The sequence below is a fragment of the Drosophila subobscura genome, chromosome E, assembly GCF_008121235.1.
Source record: "Drosophila subobscura isolate 14011-0131.10 chromosome E, UCBerk_Dsub_1.0, whole genome shotgun sequence".
Classification (NCBI taxonomy): domain Eukaryota; kingdom Metazoa; phylum Arthropoda; class Insecta; order Diptera; family Drosophilidae; genus Drosophila; species Drosophila subobscura.
This window is the reverse complement of record NC_048531.1, coordinates 17,776,042-17,791,084: the sequence shown is the minus strand read 5'-3', so window position 1 is coordinate 17,791,084 and position 15,043 is coordinate 17,776,042. Positions and strand designations below refer to the sequence as shown.

The 15,043-nt window shown below is 43.0% G+C and overlaps 3 protein-coding genes and 4 non-coding genes across 24 annotated transcripts in view; 2 read left to right on the top strand and 5 right to left on the bottom strand.

Annotated features, from left to right (window-relative positions):
- The window catches only part of LOC117891415 (AF4/FMR2 family member lilli), a 38,821-nt gene that overhangs the window by 20,681 nt on the left and 3,097 nt on the right, over positions 1-15,043 (bottom strand). For 17 of the 18 annotated variants that reach the window (XM_034796864.1, XM_034796874.1, XM_034796876.1 and 14 more), the window contains exon 1: positions 8,572-8,647. Coding sequence is in view for 1 of the 18 variants with exons in the window: in XM_034796882.1 (XP_034652773.1) it covers positions 8,572-8,643 (72 nt within the window). In the remaining 17 variants the exon portion in view is untranslated. Of the gene's footprint in view, positions 1-8,571; positions 8,806-15,043 lie in introns of those variants that run through there. The other variant, XM_034796882.1, reaches the window with a different exon arrangement.
- Positions 1,463-1,535, bottom strand: Trnak-cuu. Its single transcript has one exon. It is a non-coding gene; the product is annotated as a tRNA-Lys (tRNA).
- Trnak-cuu lies at positions 1,861-1,933 on the bottom strand. The gene has a single exon. It is a non-coding gene; the product is annotated as a tRNA-Lys (tRNA).
- On the bottom strand, positions 2,218-2,290 carry Trnak-cuu. Its single transcript has one exon. It is a non-coding gene; the product is annotated as a tRNA-Lys (tRNA).
- Trnak-cuu lies at positions 2,567-2,639 on the bottom strand. The gene has a single exon. It is a non-coding gene; the product is annotated as a tRNA-Lys (tRNA).
- On the top strand, positions 2,862-3,651 carry LOC117891425. Its single transcript, XM_034796896.1, has 3 exons — positions 2,862-3,135; positions 3,189-3,365; positions 3,420-3,651. The coding sequence occupies exons 1-3, from the start codon at positions 2,875-2,877 to the stop codon at positions 3,588-3,590; spliced, it is 609 nt and encodes a 202-aa protein (XP_034652787.1). The 5' UTR covers positions 2,862-2,874; the 3' UTR covers positions 3,591-3,651.
- On the top strand, positions 3,728-5,440 carry LOC117892491 (pickpocket protein 11). The gene is made up of 6 exons (XM_034798757.1): positions 3,728-4,062; positions 4,119-4,400; positions 4,457-4,556; positions 4,608-4,799; positions 4,856-5,080; positions 5,137-5,440. The coding sequence occupies exons 1-6, from the start codon at positions 3,728-3,730 to the stop codon at positions 5,374-5,376; spliced, it is 1,374 nt and encodes a 457-aa protein (XP_034654648.1). The 3' UTR covers positions 5,377-5,440.

The following is a 15,043-nucleotide window of genomic DNA, read 5'->3' as shown; positions in this document are numbered from 1 at the left end:
GGCGAGACGACAGTGTCACACCCACCACAATAATAATAACAATGATACATAAAAAAGCAACAACAGCGAAAAACAATCCCTAACAATATCTCGGCTTGTGTATCGCAAAATGCAATTTCATATTCATTAAAATTAATTGCTCCTTGATTGCCCGTTCGTTGTTGATGGAGCAGAAATTTAACATGCAGAACACTCAAACACACAGTCATATCCACAGTTCGAATCTCTACAGATTTAGCCCCATGCACAGCACACAGCACAAGCATGTCAAATGTGAGATGACAAACCTAAGCGACGGGCAGACAGACAGAGAACAGACAGATAGAGAGACAGATGGCATACAGTCACCATGCAGCTAGCAGCAAGTCGTGTTTACGCCGCAATATAATTTAAGGAATAATGCAGAGTAATTAATACAGCTATCATCATACTTGGGGCTTCCCTTCTTCTCTTCCTTCTTTTCTCTTCTCAGATTACCTTGGCTGCGTATGTGGGAGTAGGACAAAGCGAGGCTCTGCATGCATCAACACATTTGTGAGAGAACTTCACTTCACCATTCACTTAACTGTAATTGAAGCTTCGCTAAGGTGGCCAGATGCGCATGGGAATAAGCGATAGCTTAAGTATGTACTGTCCACCCCCGTTTGATTTGTGCTTGCAGCTTCGTTTGAGGAGTGCTTTAAGCTGCTCTCTTAATTTGCACTCTGAGAGAGCAAGCAAGCGCAAGCATTGGAAAGAGGGGAGAGGCTGGGGGCCGATGTCTCCCTCTCCCATTACACTTGAGCAGCAGCAAAGAGAGCCTCAACTATTCGCACGTGCCTACAATAACTGTTACAGTAGAGCACATACAAATATGTGAACTAAAAGAATTCCATTTCCAGGCACTCATATGTGGGTGCTCCTTTTGTTCTTTCCGCTCTGAAGAACCTTGCACTAGTTAGCCATAGCCATAGCCTGACGGCATCATCCTGCTCACATCCTGTTAACCATAACACAACGCCACACAGAGTGCATTGTGAACTGTCGTTTCGATTTCCAGTCGAGAGGCATAACCTTGAATGTGGCTTTTAGACATTTTTTTTCCAACTAGCAAACAATGCGAAACGGCAAGGGTGAGGGGGAGGGCGAGAGAGGAAAAGCTGTACACGATACATTGTCATAGAACTGGCAACACATTGCGTCAGCTGCGAATGCTGCCATAAATAAAAACTCATTAGCTTTGGTCTCTATACCTACAAACGTTTACTTACGTTTGTGTTTGTATATGCGGGAGGGGTGTCTCTGTGTCTATTTCTATTCTTAAAACGTCTTAAAACCCACACGAAATCGAGATACCATAGCAAACTTAAAAGCTGGAACGGTTAAGCCTAAGGGCAAAGGTCACACCGGCTACAATTAGGAAAACGTTCGAAAGAAATAAAGTTAAAATAAGAAGGAAAAGAAAAGGAGACAAAAAAAGTTGCGCCCAACGTGGGGCTCGAACCCACGACCCTGAGATTAAGAGTCTCATGCTCTACCGACTGAGCTAGCCGGGCACCTGAGAACGGTGAAACCAAATGGCTGCCAAGATAAGAACGCTACATACATATGTACATATGATATACATAATTAAAAACATACATATGTACATTTGTAATGGGATGTTTGAAAACTTAAATGCATAATCTGCATGCACCCAAAACTAGTCTCTAGCCTTGCACTCATAAAATATGCGTGAAATAGTCTTAAAATAACAGGTTACTCGTTTGAATTTGATTAGCCCAATATTAGGCAAATTAATTGGAATGATGCAATTAATTTCCACTTTAAATAAAATATATTAAAATATATAACAAAAGAAAAATGAGAAAAAATAAATGTCGCCCAACGTGGGGCTCGAACCCACGACCCTGAGATTAAGAGTCTCATGCTCTACCGACTGAGCTAGCCGGGCATGTAATTTGGGTCAAAATAATTATCTACAAGGAATATATTGTATATGTATGTATGTATATAGTATATATCTATAGTAAACATATGTACATTTTTCTATAAATAGTTTTTAGAATTTTCCCAGCATAGATTTTTCCTGTGATTTTATGGACATGCTTCTATGATTACTAACAGCAAAAGAGTAAGGCAGTTTAGAGCATAATTTAATCAACAAATATCGATAGATATTTACTAGCGATTATTAATCCCAAAATTTATCTGTTCAAAAATCGTACAAAAAAATGTCGCCCAACGTGGGGCTCGAACCCACGACCCTGAGATTAAGAGTCTCATGCTCTACCGACTGAGCTAGCCGGGCATGTAATTTGGGTCAAAATAATTATCTACAAGGAATATTTTATATATGTATATAGTATATATCTATAGTAAACATATGTACATATTTCTATAAATAGCTTTTAGAATTTTCCCAGCATAGATTTTTCCTGTGATTTTATGGACATGCTTCTATGATTACTAACAGCAAAAGAGTAAGGCAGTTTAGAGCATAATTTAATCAACAAATATCGATAGATATTTACTAGCGATTATTAATCCCAAAATTTATCTGTTCAAAAATCGTACAAAAAAATGTCGCCCAACGTGGGGCTCGAACCCACGACCCTGAGATTAAGAGTCTCATGCTCTACCGACTGAGCTAGCCGGGCGTGTGGGCGCGATCCGTATCCGGGCAACACCTGCCCGGGGGCTGACATGGATCGCAGTTCGTGATTCCTGATTCCACTGCGCCACGATTTAAATATAGGGCATCAAGCGAAAAGGTCTCTGGCAACGCCCTTTGCTGTTTTCCACTGAACTGATACGATCGTTTGTGCAATTAATATTTTATGGCTTGAGTATATAAAAGGGTCCAGGCAGAAAGTGTCTTTCCATCGCGAAAAAATGTTGACCAAACCCAAGTGCCTCTGCGTCGTGCTGCAGCTGAGTCTCGTCTGCCTGTCGAGGGCCATCGAGTACGAGTTCATGCCGGACAAGGATGGTTTGTTCGCGCCCTGTGAGAATCATCCGGCCAAGCCGGCGGGCTTTGACACCTTCCTGGACATGTCCCAAGTGGAGGTAGCAATAAAAGAAGGCTCCACCATACAAATGTCGGGTGATGCCGTGGTCGTGTGGCAGGGTGTGGAGCCAAGCGATACCGTAACGGTGGGTGCTCGGTGGTCCCTTTGTACTTTTTCCTATAATACATTTCCCCACAGATGTTCGCACAAGTCTATCAGCACGAGCAGGGCACTTGGCAGAAGACCATGTTCTCGGCGGGCAGCAAGAACTTTTGCAAGAATATGTTCGAGAAGAATCAATATTGGCACACATTCTGGACGAAGCACATCAGCAACTCGGATGAAGTCAAGAAAACTTGCGTCAATACGCGCGGCGTAAGAAAGTTCAACAATCTATCCCGAACTTCTCTTTACCTTCCTCTATTTTAGTCCCTGCTAAAACACGAGTTCTTTGAGCTGGAACTGAAGGCCAATCTGAATGTGCCCAATATGAAGGGGCGCTACAAGTTGATGGTGCTCTTCGAGGCCTTCGACAAGCGCCATGTGAAGCGTCCGGTGTCCGCTTGCACCGAATTTCGTGGCACAATCCAAAGGGTTTAAAGGTTGCATGTTGCAGCTGTATGTTCTACTATGAAATGTCATTAAAATGCTTCTAATTATATATGCATGTGGCAACCACAAAATACAATTAAAGTTGCGATTGCCATCGGGGCATTACAGCAAGAGTCCCCGCAACAATGCGTCAGTCAATGATGGCACCCCAAGAGGACAGCAAGAAGGAATCGAAGCACGACTGGTGCGCCGAGTTCTGTGATGCGTCGGCGGTGCATGGTATGCCATATTTGGCCAGGCGGGATCTGCACTGGGTGGAGCGTCTGTTCTGGCTGCTGATGGTCCTGGCCTCGGCGTACTATGCCATCAGCAGCTGCTACTCGCAGTGGGAGCGTTTCCGCAATAATCCAATTGTCTACGAGTACGAATATCTTTTTGCGCTGCGCAACTTCACCTTCATTGGGCTGACATTCTGCACAAAGTACGAGACGGAGCAGCAGGTGGCAAAGTTGATCAGAACGTGAGTAAAAGTCTTATAGAAGTTCCGTTTATATTCCCTTTTCCTTTACGTTCCAGCACTTGGTCAGTGGATGCCACGCAGGACCCTGTTAAGGCCGCCTACTACAAGGATTTCCTTTATGTTCTGAATCGTTTGCGCTACAATAACATGGAGACACTCAAACCCTTTGAGAACGACAGCACTCTGAACGATTTGGCCTATGTGGATATGCTGCTGCAGCTGCAGCAAAAGGTGCTGCCACATCCCAAGCCTGTGCTCATGGCGCCCATTATCACAGAGGCGGGTCTGTGTCAGACCACAAGCCAGTTGACACGCTATGGCAATCCCTATGGGCAGATGTGAGTAAACTGATTTTGTGCCCCGAATTTCTTCTGCTTATATAATGATCTTCCAGCCAAAGCCTCAATGTAACACCTGTGCGGCAGTGTGGCTTCTTCAATGAATGTCAGTTCATGCACAAACCCTTCAACAGCATTCAGACGCACGTTTATCTGGTGAGTGAATTTCTTCATCAAACTTCAACATTGAGGAAGTTCCTTCTGTAGTTTCTGCACGATGTCCATGAACTGATGCTGCCCTACGATCGACGCACTGTCTTCTTTGATGCCAGGTCGAAGAGCTCCTATGTCCTCAAGCTGCTGGTCAGCTCCATTTCGGCGGACAGGGAAGTGCGCAATCTGCCGGTGGCCTATCGCAAGTGTCGCTACAACGATGAGAATAATTTGCAATACTTCAGCGTGAGTTTGCCATTCCAATCCTATCAAATTCTGATCCTTCTCCCTCTCTGTTTCAGCCCTATCATCCCAGCCTGTGCCGCCTGGAGTGTCGCATCAACTGGGCCCAGAGCTTGTGCCACTGCAAGCCCTTCTTCTATGCCGCTGCCCCACAGGTGCCCATCTGCAATGTGACGGGCATGCTCTGCCTGGCCGAGTCCAATTGGCTGGACAAGCCCTGCCACTGCTTTGCCCTGTGCCGCGAGACAACCTACAGCATCATCGAGGAGTACGAACAGAGCGGAGTGCGTGCAGCCTGCAAAAATATCTATAAATATTTCCACAACTCACTCCTTTGCAGGGCGATCAAAGCTACGTGGGTGAACAATTCGAGCGTACGATCATAATTAAGTTGGAACTGCCCAAAATGGGCATGAAGCGGCGGGTGGTCTTCAGCACGGATCAGCTGATAATGTCCTTTGGCGGCGCCATTGGCCTGTTTCTGGGTGCCAGCTTTATGACCATCTATGGGCTGATTTATTTATTGCTCCACTTTCTGGTTGTGCAATGCAAATGTCGAAACAAAGTTTTTCAAACTTAAGGAACACTTTTTGTTGTTAAAAATTTAAACTTAAACTTAAAGTAAACATTTTCAGCTTTCGCTATTTCATTGCACAAATAATCTCCAAGCTTTTAGCTAACATTAAAAACGAAACAAGAATATTTTAGAGCACACAGCAGACATTTCCTTATGGCACGTACAATTAGCAGGAGACATCAAGAAATGGAATTGCTGTCGGCTTAATGGCATCAAAGTGGTTATGGCCTGGCCAAGAGCATCATAAAAGCGAGGCCCTAAAGGGGGAAGCCACAAAAGTGGCAACTTAGCGTTGCAAACGAAAGAAAGTCAAGCCATCATGCCACACACACACGTGCCCCCTTCCCCCTCCTACCATTCGGTTCAGAGCGCAGGGAAATTTTCACTTTTTTGTGTGTTGCGGAAAAACTGTGAGGCAACTGCAATGGAAAATTACTTTAAAGCGGAGATTTCCTTTTGTCAAATGTGACAAAGTCCATGGGCGCCAAGGGGGGCGTACGGCTGGTTGTGGGTGTCTTCACTTTACACACATTCGGGCCACACTCTTGGCCAAAAGCCGAGTGCAGTCAACGAAGCAAAACGACGCTTGCTTCGCGTATTATTATTGTGTAAAAGTTAACGACCTTTAAAGTTTTGCTTAATTTTTGATGAAAAAGCTCTTTAAGTACCGCCTGGTAGAAGCCGTTAGAAAATCCATAACATTAATGAAATTAGCAAATAATTTAAAGAACAATAAACAGAAGAAAAAAAGAAGCTCCAAGAATCTATCCGTTTCTGGCATAAATTTGTTCTGGTCTGTTGCCAAAAAATAAATTAAAACCAAAAGCCAGACGTAGAGTCAGCCAAGCAATTAAAATGGAACTAATTTTAGTGGGGTGAAGTGCGGCATAGATCGCGCTGCTCTCTCTCCCGCTCCCGCTCTCTTTAGGTTAGCTTAACCTTTGGGCACATCTCGCTCTCCTCCCCTCGTGTTGCACTTTTGTGACATTTACATTGGCATTTGGCAACTTTGTATGTGGAGAGAACAATAACAAACCGCAGCCAACAATCTTTAGCCATGAATGAGGACAAGCAAAGCAACAAGCCAAGAATTACTTGGTAAGATGATCCACACACAGACACTCTGGCATATTGCACATGTTCTCCTCTCAGTATGTGTTTCTGCTCTAGTTCACACTCAGGTTGAAAATGAGAGAGAGAAAAAAAAACCAACAACGTCTGCACAATTGCGTGTTGAACAATTTCCAAATTTCATAAATACCAAATGCACTCGCCCGCAACAGACAACCGCAGCCATCAGCAGCAGCCAGCAGCAGCCAACAACAACAGTGTTTGCTCTCCACGTTCTCCACGCTCTCCGCACTCTGCTCTCCAAACCAAAAAAAAGCTCACTGAGGGCAAGGTGTACAGTGATGCATTGGCATTGGGTATGGCCCTTGCGCTTTGGTTCTCTTTGGTCCTCTTTGCGGTGTCTTCCGCGATTCTAAGAGAGCACACAGGGAACTAAGCTTTACCTTATATTAACACACTTTGCCTCTCCCCTCGTTTTAGATGGATTTCCTTATATTAATAGCAGCAGCAGCAGGCGGGCCACAAGGCGGCACTTCTTATCTTCTTTCTTACGATTCTTACTCCTACTCCTTCTCTTTCATGTTCATTCTCCTCCGACCAGCCGCTAGTTTATTTTCGGTGCAGACGCAACAAATTCCAACACCTGTCCAGAGAGCAATGACGGACACACGCAGCAGCTGCTGGGTGCGGGATGTGCTGAAAATGTAATTTTCGTTTCCCCTCCACACACTCAGAATAGCAAATGAAGCAAGAGGAAAGGGAACGGAGAGAGGAACTGTCTCAGAGAGTACAAATGGAAATGCTCTAGTCATGGGAGGTCGAGGGAACAGCTGAGATGAGATCAGCATTCCAGTGCATGAGCAGATCATTCTGACTAATGTGATAATACGAATAGTAAAAAAAGACAAATGAGATATTCATTATTAAATCTGTTAATTGATTTAATTCAAAAAAAACTTAGCTGAAACTGGTTTGACGAGAACTAACAAGAGAACTTCCATTCCCTTCCACATAAAATAAGGGAAATACTCGCTCCATTAGCAGTGTATAAATATATTCGTGTTGCTGACAGCGAGGATGAGCCTCACCCAGGGGAGTGTTGATGATGAGGGAGCATGGGAAGCAAAGTGCTTCCGAGTGCGTATTCTAATGTATTACCTGCTTTAAATTCAAGCCATTAAGTTCCAAATCATTGGCAGCTGTCAGTGGTTCATCCAGTCCAACCCAAACCCAGCGGATCCCCTGCCGAAAGCCAGCACTCGGCATTAATTTAGTCTTGTTAAATGAAATTGCCTCGATCCGTGCTCCATTATGTTATGTAAGCGCAATAAACATTTTTACTATGTACGAAAGTAAGTTGCCTCAGATGGCGTCATGAGTGCTATAAATTATTGATAGCACACAATAGACACTTGGCAATAAAATCAATTAATGATAAACGAAAACGAGCAAAAAAAAACCAACTGAGACAACAAAAAATGCGCCCAGCAACGTTTCGTCGAGAGGCTTTAGATAAATGCGAACAAAATGTGCGGAATTTTCGTCTTGTCTTGTTTGTCCTTTTGGTATTTTGTAATTAAATTGCTGTTTTTTGCCATTAAAACAATTAGAAGAAACAGACGTTGAAACCCGCATTTCAAATTTCAACTTTTGGTCTAAACAAAACATTTCTTTTGCCATAATTTATGACTTTATATCAAAAGTGAATTGCTTCCCTGTCTGACCTTGCTTTTAATTGTATTTGTTCTGCTCTTTTTCACTGTGCTTGAGGTTTTTGTTTACACACGAGAGAATTCCGGCCAAATGCTGAGAGTTCTTGACACAGTCTCACAGAGACAATTGGAGACAATGAGCACAAGTTACAGCAAAAAGCAGAAAGCAAAAGCAAAAGCAAAAGCATAAAGCACTCGTCATTATTTCATTTTGTTTATTTTCCGAATGATGTTATTTGAGTGGGTTCAAAAGCGACGGAGAGACAGCGAAAGTGTAAACGGAGATTTCCCCAAAAATGTATATAAAATTCCCAGAACCGAACCGAACCGCGAAACGGAACAGAACTTTCTGTCGAAATGTTCGGCGTGTTTGAAAATGATTTTGAATTTCCGCTGAAAGAGGAACAGAACTCACCTTCATGTCATTGATAATCTGTTGGAACAGACTACCCAGAGCAGAGCTATCGCGTTCCAGACTTAGATCCATTTTTCCTTAGTAATATTTGACTCTTTTGCTCTCGATATGGTTAGGTCGATCGAATTTCGGATTTCGTTATTCGTTCAGTTCTTCGCTCGATTTTGTACAGATTTTGTAGACTATTTACTCGATTACTTTTTGTTTCATTTTGATTGGAAACGCCAAGCTGATCTGTAATAGAAGAAAAAATATGAGGAAAACATTAATGTTTGTGTGTATAAATAGAATTGTTTAACAAACTAATCTACAAGCACTTCCGAGTGGAAATCTGTGCCATAAATTCTCGTTTACGCTGCTAAGGCGTGTCCGGGAACGAGCTCTCGTAAATAATCAAAGATGTAAAATGATGTCTTTGCCAACAAGAAATTATGCTTAATTATGACAGATGGAAAGCGTCGTGAGTTTTCCCTTTGGCGTAGGCGCAAGCCAGCATTGGGACTGGACTGCATTTGGGGATCGTTGACCCAAATGTGAAGAGCTATCAGCTATCAGTTTTGTGATTTATTGGTCATGCAGTGGGCCTAATTGTTAATTATTAATTATTAATGGATAATTGATATGTGGTGAGGGTTGGGCATGGCCTGTCCACCCACAGGAAGTTGCACAGCATAAACACAAATTAACATTGAAGAAGCACCCAGACAACCTGAGGCCCATACAAACGACTTTCATTAGGGGGAAGTGCAATAGTTGCGACCCATTTGTAGAGCTCCCCCACACCCACACCAACACAACTTGGGCACGGTACGTGTGTCTGCTGGAGTTCGTTCTCTGCCAGTTTTATGGGTTTCGAAAGCGCGGTGCTGATAAAGAGTAACAAGATTTCCAAGCCTTGAGAGCAATTAGTGCCTGAGAGGCGTCAAATGTGTACAGATAGATATTCAGAGTCAAGTTGCAGGCATTAACCTTCGACCGGGGGCCCAAAGCTTGGAGCGAGTCTCAAGATTTAATGGCCATAACTCAAGTGAGACTTGCACTTGAGGCCATATCTTACTCTTTTTGGGCTGATTATGACATTGACGGCGACTTCAAGTGAAGTTCTTATACAAATTTATGTATTTATGTATCTTTGTGTGTATGTGTGTAGTGTGGTTGTGAACATCATCAATGCATTCAGAAAGCGTCCGTCCACAATAGATACTCAAGCGTGAAGGAAGAAGCCAAGGCACAGAAATGATAAAAAGCAACAGCCAACGAGTGCTGATTGCCCAGACTGCGTATCTTTTGTCTATGTGCCTGCGACTGGTGGGCATTCGTAGAGAAAAGCATCAGAGCTGCGTCAAAGAACAAGTCGTGGCAAAAGAAAGAAGGAAAGACAACCCAGAAAGCAGGGCCCGGCTGGTGTCGGATCGAAGCGTTGCATGCCCTGCAACGTGTGTTCACATGCGCTTTACATAGAAAATTGAAATACAACATAGCTGTTTACCAGCAGAGAGAACTTTTGCTAGACTCTACTTCAAAAGTGGCCCATTACATCCTCTAGAATGCTTTGCCTGTATTTTGATTTGGCATGTCACAGCCTAAACCCAGCATACCCGCTGCATAAAGGGTAGGCGTAAAGCGCGCACAACAAAGTCGCGGCGAAAAGGCAGACGCACTCACACAATCACACACACAAAAGAGAGGAGCGGAGCAAAGCACAGCGAGTGGAAGTACTAAGCAAGTAGACCTGCATCTCTGCTGTCCCCCCTCTCTCCCTCTCTATCCTTCTCTTTTCTTTGCCTTAGTGGAATAGTAGTGTAAATGACCTCTCGAGATAAAATTGTGGCCACAAAGCAAACGATGACAGGCAGGCATCGCTGCAGCTGCGCTGCTGCTGCTACGGCTGCTGCTCTGCAGTGCTTGCAGAGTTGCAATTTCCTTTGCAGTGCGGAAATAAGTTGTTTTTGTTTTTTGTCTTTTTCTTTTTGGGCAATTGACAGACTTAAATCTGGTTTTCATATAGTGTGTGTATGTATTGTATGTAAGCCATGGATATACAAAACATTGACCCAGTTATCATCTGGTTGCACTTAAATCATAAGCCCACAACTGGTCGAGCGAGTATGTCTGGAGTATAGTAAATATCTGCATAATTCCTTATCCACGGCGGAAGCAGTCGGCTTTTCTCAACATGAGAAGATAAACGCTCTGGTTGCTTGGGAAATCCAGAGCAGAGGCCACCGAGTCAAGCCTGGGGTTGGGGTCAGCCCCTGCTGCAGATCGTGCGCTGACCCCACGGATTGGGGGAGGCCGTTCTTTTGGCAGTAGCCAAATTACCAAATCGTGCATTAACAAAAACAACAGAGCAGAGGCAAAGGCACCAGAAAAAGTCGCTTCCCAACAGGAAAACAACAATTTCACAAAGTAGTCAACGAAAGAAGAGGCAAAAGAAGTGCAAAAAAAGTACAATGGGAACCAGAAAGGAAGGGGGGTTTAAAGGCCGCAACTTTGATACCCTTACAATTTGGAAGCATTTTCTCAAAGTTTATAACATAAAACTGGAAGTTCTGGAAGGGGTTTGAATATCTTTAGAACCATTTTAAAACGGATCAACAATTTATTTACAGGATGACACGACTTCTGTGGCTATTAAACTACATTCTCTCCGCAAGGGTATAACAATGAGAACTGGAAACTCTCAGAGAAGGGATCTCTGGAACAAGCCCGCATCACAAGACTCACACACTAATGTCAAGTTGTTGTTGCTTTTGTTGGTGTTGTGTGTGGTGTTTGGTCTGGGATGCGTTTCAATTCCAACTACGCATACTTTTCCGCCCTATTTACTCTCTCACACACTCTCTTTCTCCTTGTGGCTGTGGTTTTACTGAGATTTCTGTTGAAACAGAAGCGGAAGCTGGCGTTGTGGGGTAAAACGGAGATTTGTATACACAACTCCGCATGTCTTGTTGCATGTTGCATGGATTTCTATTACAGGAAGTGACTTGACTGACAGTCTGAGAGCTAGCCCCAGAGATGCGGCGGTGGCAAATGCTGCCAGACACTTTTGTCAAGGGCGACAGAGCTGCTGCTGCAGTTGTTGTTGCTGTTAATTGCTCACCCAAAGATGGAGACACACGCACCGTTTTATCCACTCTCTCGCTCTCTCTCTCTCTCTCGCTCTCTGTCACTTTTAAGAGCAGCGTAATTATGCGTAAATGCAGATGAGTGAGTACTTTAGGGTGGACCAGCAACGTGTTCGTGTCTAGGCAACAGCTCTGCAGACTAAGGCTCAGAGCTTGAGGAAATATTTATCCATGATGAGGCGGCAGAGGACGGGAACTAACATTTTTAATGGAATTTCTTGGAGCAGAATATTTTAATGACTAAGAAAATTCTTGGTACACAGCTCATTTCGTTTAAAAATACAAATCAGCTGATAAACCAATCAAAACAAAAACTATTGTAGGTATGAGCAATATGTTGGGCACGATATGAGGAAACATTGCGGTTTATTTAACACTAAGAGAGGGGTCAGTGTTTCAAAGAACGATAAAGAACACATGGGAATAGTATTCTTATCGGTGTTAAAGGGCTTTCCAGCTTAAGGATCTTTCACTCTTAATTTATGATGCATTTCATATAGGGAAAACACTTTCAGTTCGTCACTATCTCCATTGCTGTAAGTCTTACAGATAATCCACTGCTGAAAACTTTCTTATCCACTCCATCTATTTATGTACGAATGTTTGTCTTTGGTTCACCCTTGCCCCCATAAGTTCTAAGGGGATTCCGGTTAAACAAATAATGTTACAGCTGCAGAGAGGGCTACAGATAAGTATGGAGACGGGAAAGAGAGAGAGAGAGATCTCCTATGAGTCTTGGGCTTTTGCCGGATTTATGTATGTATGGATGGTACTGGAAAAGATGTCTCGTCTCTAATGCCGCGCGGTAAACGATACTTTGTTGGATGGCAAATTGTTGTGCATCCCATGACTTTACACTTTCACCGACAACACAAAAATCCAACTGAGAGCCAAGTGTCGAGATGTCTCGGCCCTTGGTCTCTGGCATCTGTGGGTCTGGGCTGGATCTGGAGTCTGGCTCCACTCAAGAGCCAGTTGGGAAAGCGAGATGCTGTGGGCTGTTCGAAAAGAACCCATAAAACGATGATGATAATCTAAAGATCAAGTTTTTTATATTGTCTATGAACAAAATCAACAACGTCACCACGCACACATCAGCATTTATGTGTTGTTTTTATTATCTATCTGTCTATCTATGTGTGTGCTTTTCTATCTTTAGCGTCATCTGTGCTTTGCCTTGCATTTTCATTCCATTTGATGTTTTTTCTCTGCTTCTTTTTGGGACTTGGTGAGGGCATCTGCTTTTCCTCTGCCGCCACAGACTCACCCACACAAACGCAGTCTCGCAGTCTCGTATGGCACGTCATTAACCCAAATTTTCTATGAATAAAATATAGCGCAAAAAGGAAAATACTCAATGTTTATGGCGGAGCAATATTGAAGGGGATTTGTTGCTATTTTTCGTTCGATTTCTGTTCCCAATTAATTGAATATTTCGCAGCTCATTTTGAGGGCTGTTGCTGAAATGCGTTCAATTTATTGGGATAATTGAGGCTGTTACGAGACCTGATAACCTGATTGATAAGGTTGCTGGTTCTGGTTCTGGCTCTGCTATGGTTGTGCTTATCTAATCAGCAGGGAGGCACAATCGATTTGTTTTTGCCACACGTGTTGCAACACAAACTATCGATCGTTGGTTATCAAAGAACAGTAGCCCAAAAGTGCGAGAGAGAGAGAGAGCCAGAGAGAGTGTGGGAGGCAGAAAAGTAGAACAGAAAACATAAATATTTCGCAACAACAAACGCCCACAAATCTGTAGACACCACAAAACACGTGAGTGTGTGTGTGCGTTTGTGTGTGTGTGTGCTGTTCCCTCTGGAAATAAACTTTCGGCATTTAGCCGCGTTTAATCGATTTGTGCATAAAATTATGTCTGTACATGTGTCTGTTTACACATGGCGAGCTAGAACAAAAACTTTTTCCAACACAAAACCGTAGAGAGTGAGAAATAGAATTGCCTTACAGCATGTTTTGGGCTATATTAAGAGATTTTCCACTCGCATGATCATGATAAATCGATGAAATTAGCATCAGCTTGTGGGAAAACTTGTTAGAATGTGAAAATATTTCGCAGACAAATGAAAAATAACTTGCAAAGTCACAGAAATATATATTTTTCTGTTTGCTTGAATACCCATAATAAATATTAGTGGAAAAATAATTCGCATGAACTTCAACTATGAATCATTTGTGTCTAGCCAAACCTTAGCCATTTCATGGAAGTATTAATTAAAGATCAGCTGGAATCCATTTTCCTCTAATATACAACTTCTAGGAGAGTCTTAAATTGCATTTAAGTTGTACTTTCGGTTAATTTCTTTCTTACTCAAATACTTCTATGTTCTGGCTTTCTGTTACTCTTCCTATATTTCGTTGCCTGCTTGTTACTCTTCCCATTTTTCTTTGTCTGCTTGTTGCTCTTCCCATTCTACTTCGCCCGTTCTGTTGCTCTTCCTTTTCCTAGTTAAGCAGACAACTAGGAAAAGGAAGAGCAGTTACTCTTCCTATTCTTCTTTGTCTGCTTTTAGCTTTTGCTATTTTCTTGTTGGGTGCTAAACAAAAGTGCCGTTAGTTAACCGGCATATGTATGGTCCAAGTGCTCTCGCACTTTTTCATGTCTCTTATGTGTTGTTTGCCGGTTTCATAAGCACATTTTCTTCAGTTTCTTTTGTTCTTCTGTTGTCTTTTCAACTCCTGTCTCTTATTTTGATTCTTTTACTTTGGTTGTCTTTCCACCTCCCGTCTCCCTCACTTCTCATTATTCTTTGAGTGCTTTGTAGCTCGCCAACAAATATGAATTTTCACCGCGTTTTTGTTTGTTTTGTTTGCTCCACGTTCTTTATGGTCTTTGCAGCGTTGTTTTTCGCAAGCATAAGTAATGGGTTGGACAAGAGACTTCCTCAACCATTTTGGCTTTGATAATTTGCTGGTGCCAGGCCATAATTAATGCCCACCATGTGGGCAAAAGAAGGAAATCCATTAGCGTGTCGGTTTTAAAGCTGAACTCTTGACATTCTCTTTAGTTCTTGGCCACACGCAAAGCCCGAAAGACGATTCGACGCGAATTTTCATTGCAGCAAAGCCAGGAAAATCGAAAGTGGTTACGAAATAGGCCAAAATGTCAGCACAGAAGGTGGGCGTGACTCAAACACACACACATACAAATAAATGGATTCACGCCTATCCATGAATCCATTCATCCATCCAAACAGCCAAATGCACACCCATGCAGTCCACTAATCAAACGAAAACGAAATTCGTTTGCTGAGTGGGCGCCAGACAAACGACACAAACAACCGTTACAAACTGCAGCAGCAGCAGCGGGGGCAGTGGCGGTGGCGACT

What these genes read in the sequence shown, in the direction of transcription:
- LOC117891425 (XM_034796896.1), top strand. Translation starts at nt 2,875, where the DNA reads ATGTTGACCAAACCCAAGTGCCTCTGCGTCGTGCTGCAGCTGAGTCTC. An exon ending in AGCCAAGCGATACCGTAACG is followed by an intron (nt 3,136 to 3,188) that starts GTGGGTGCTCGG and finishes ATTTCCCCACAG; the next exon opens with ATGTTCGCACAAGTCTATCA. An exon ending in CTTGCGTCAATACGCGCGGC is followed by an intron (nt 3,366 to 3,419) that starts GTAAGAAAGTTC and finishes CCTCTATTTTAG; the next exon opens with TCCCTGCTAAAACACGAGTT.
- LOC117892491 (XM_034798757.1), top strand. Translation starts at nt 3,728, where the DNA reads ATGCGTCAGTCAATGATGGCACCCCAAGAGGACAGCAAGAAGGAATCG. An exon ending in ATAATTTGCAATACTTCAGC is followed by an intron (nt 4,800 to 4,855) that starts GTGAGTTTGCCA and finishes TCTCTGTTTCAG; the next exon opens with CCCTATCATCCCAGCCTGTG. An exon ending in AGGAGTACGAACAGAGCGGA is followed by an intron (nt 5,081 to 5,136) that starts GTGCGTGCAGCC and finishes ACTCCTTTGCAG; the next exon opens with GGCGATCAAAGCTACGTGGG.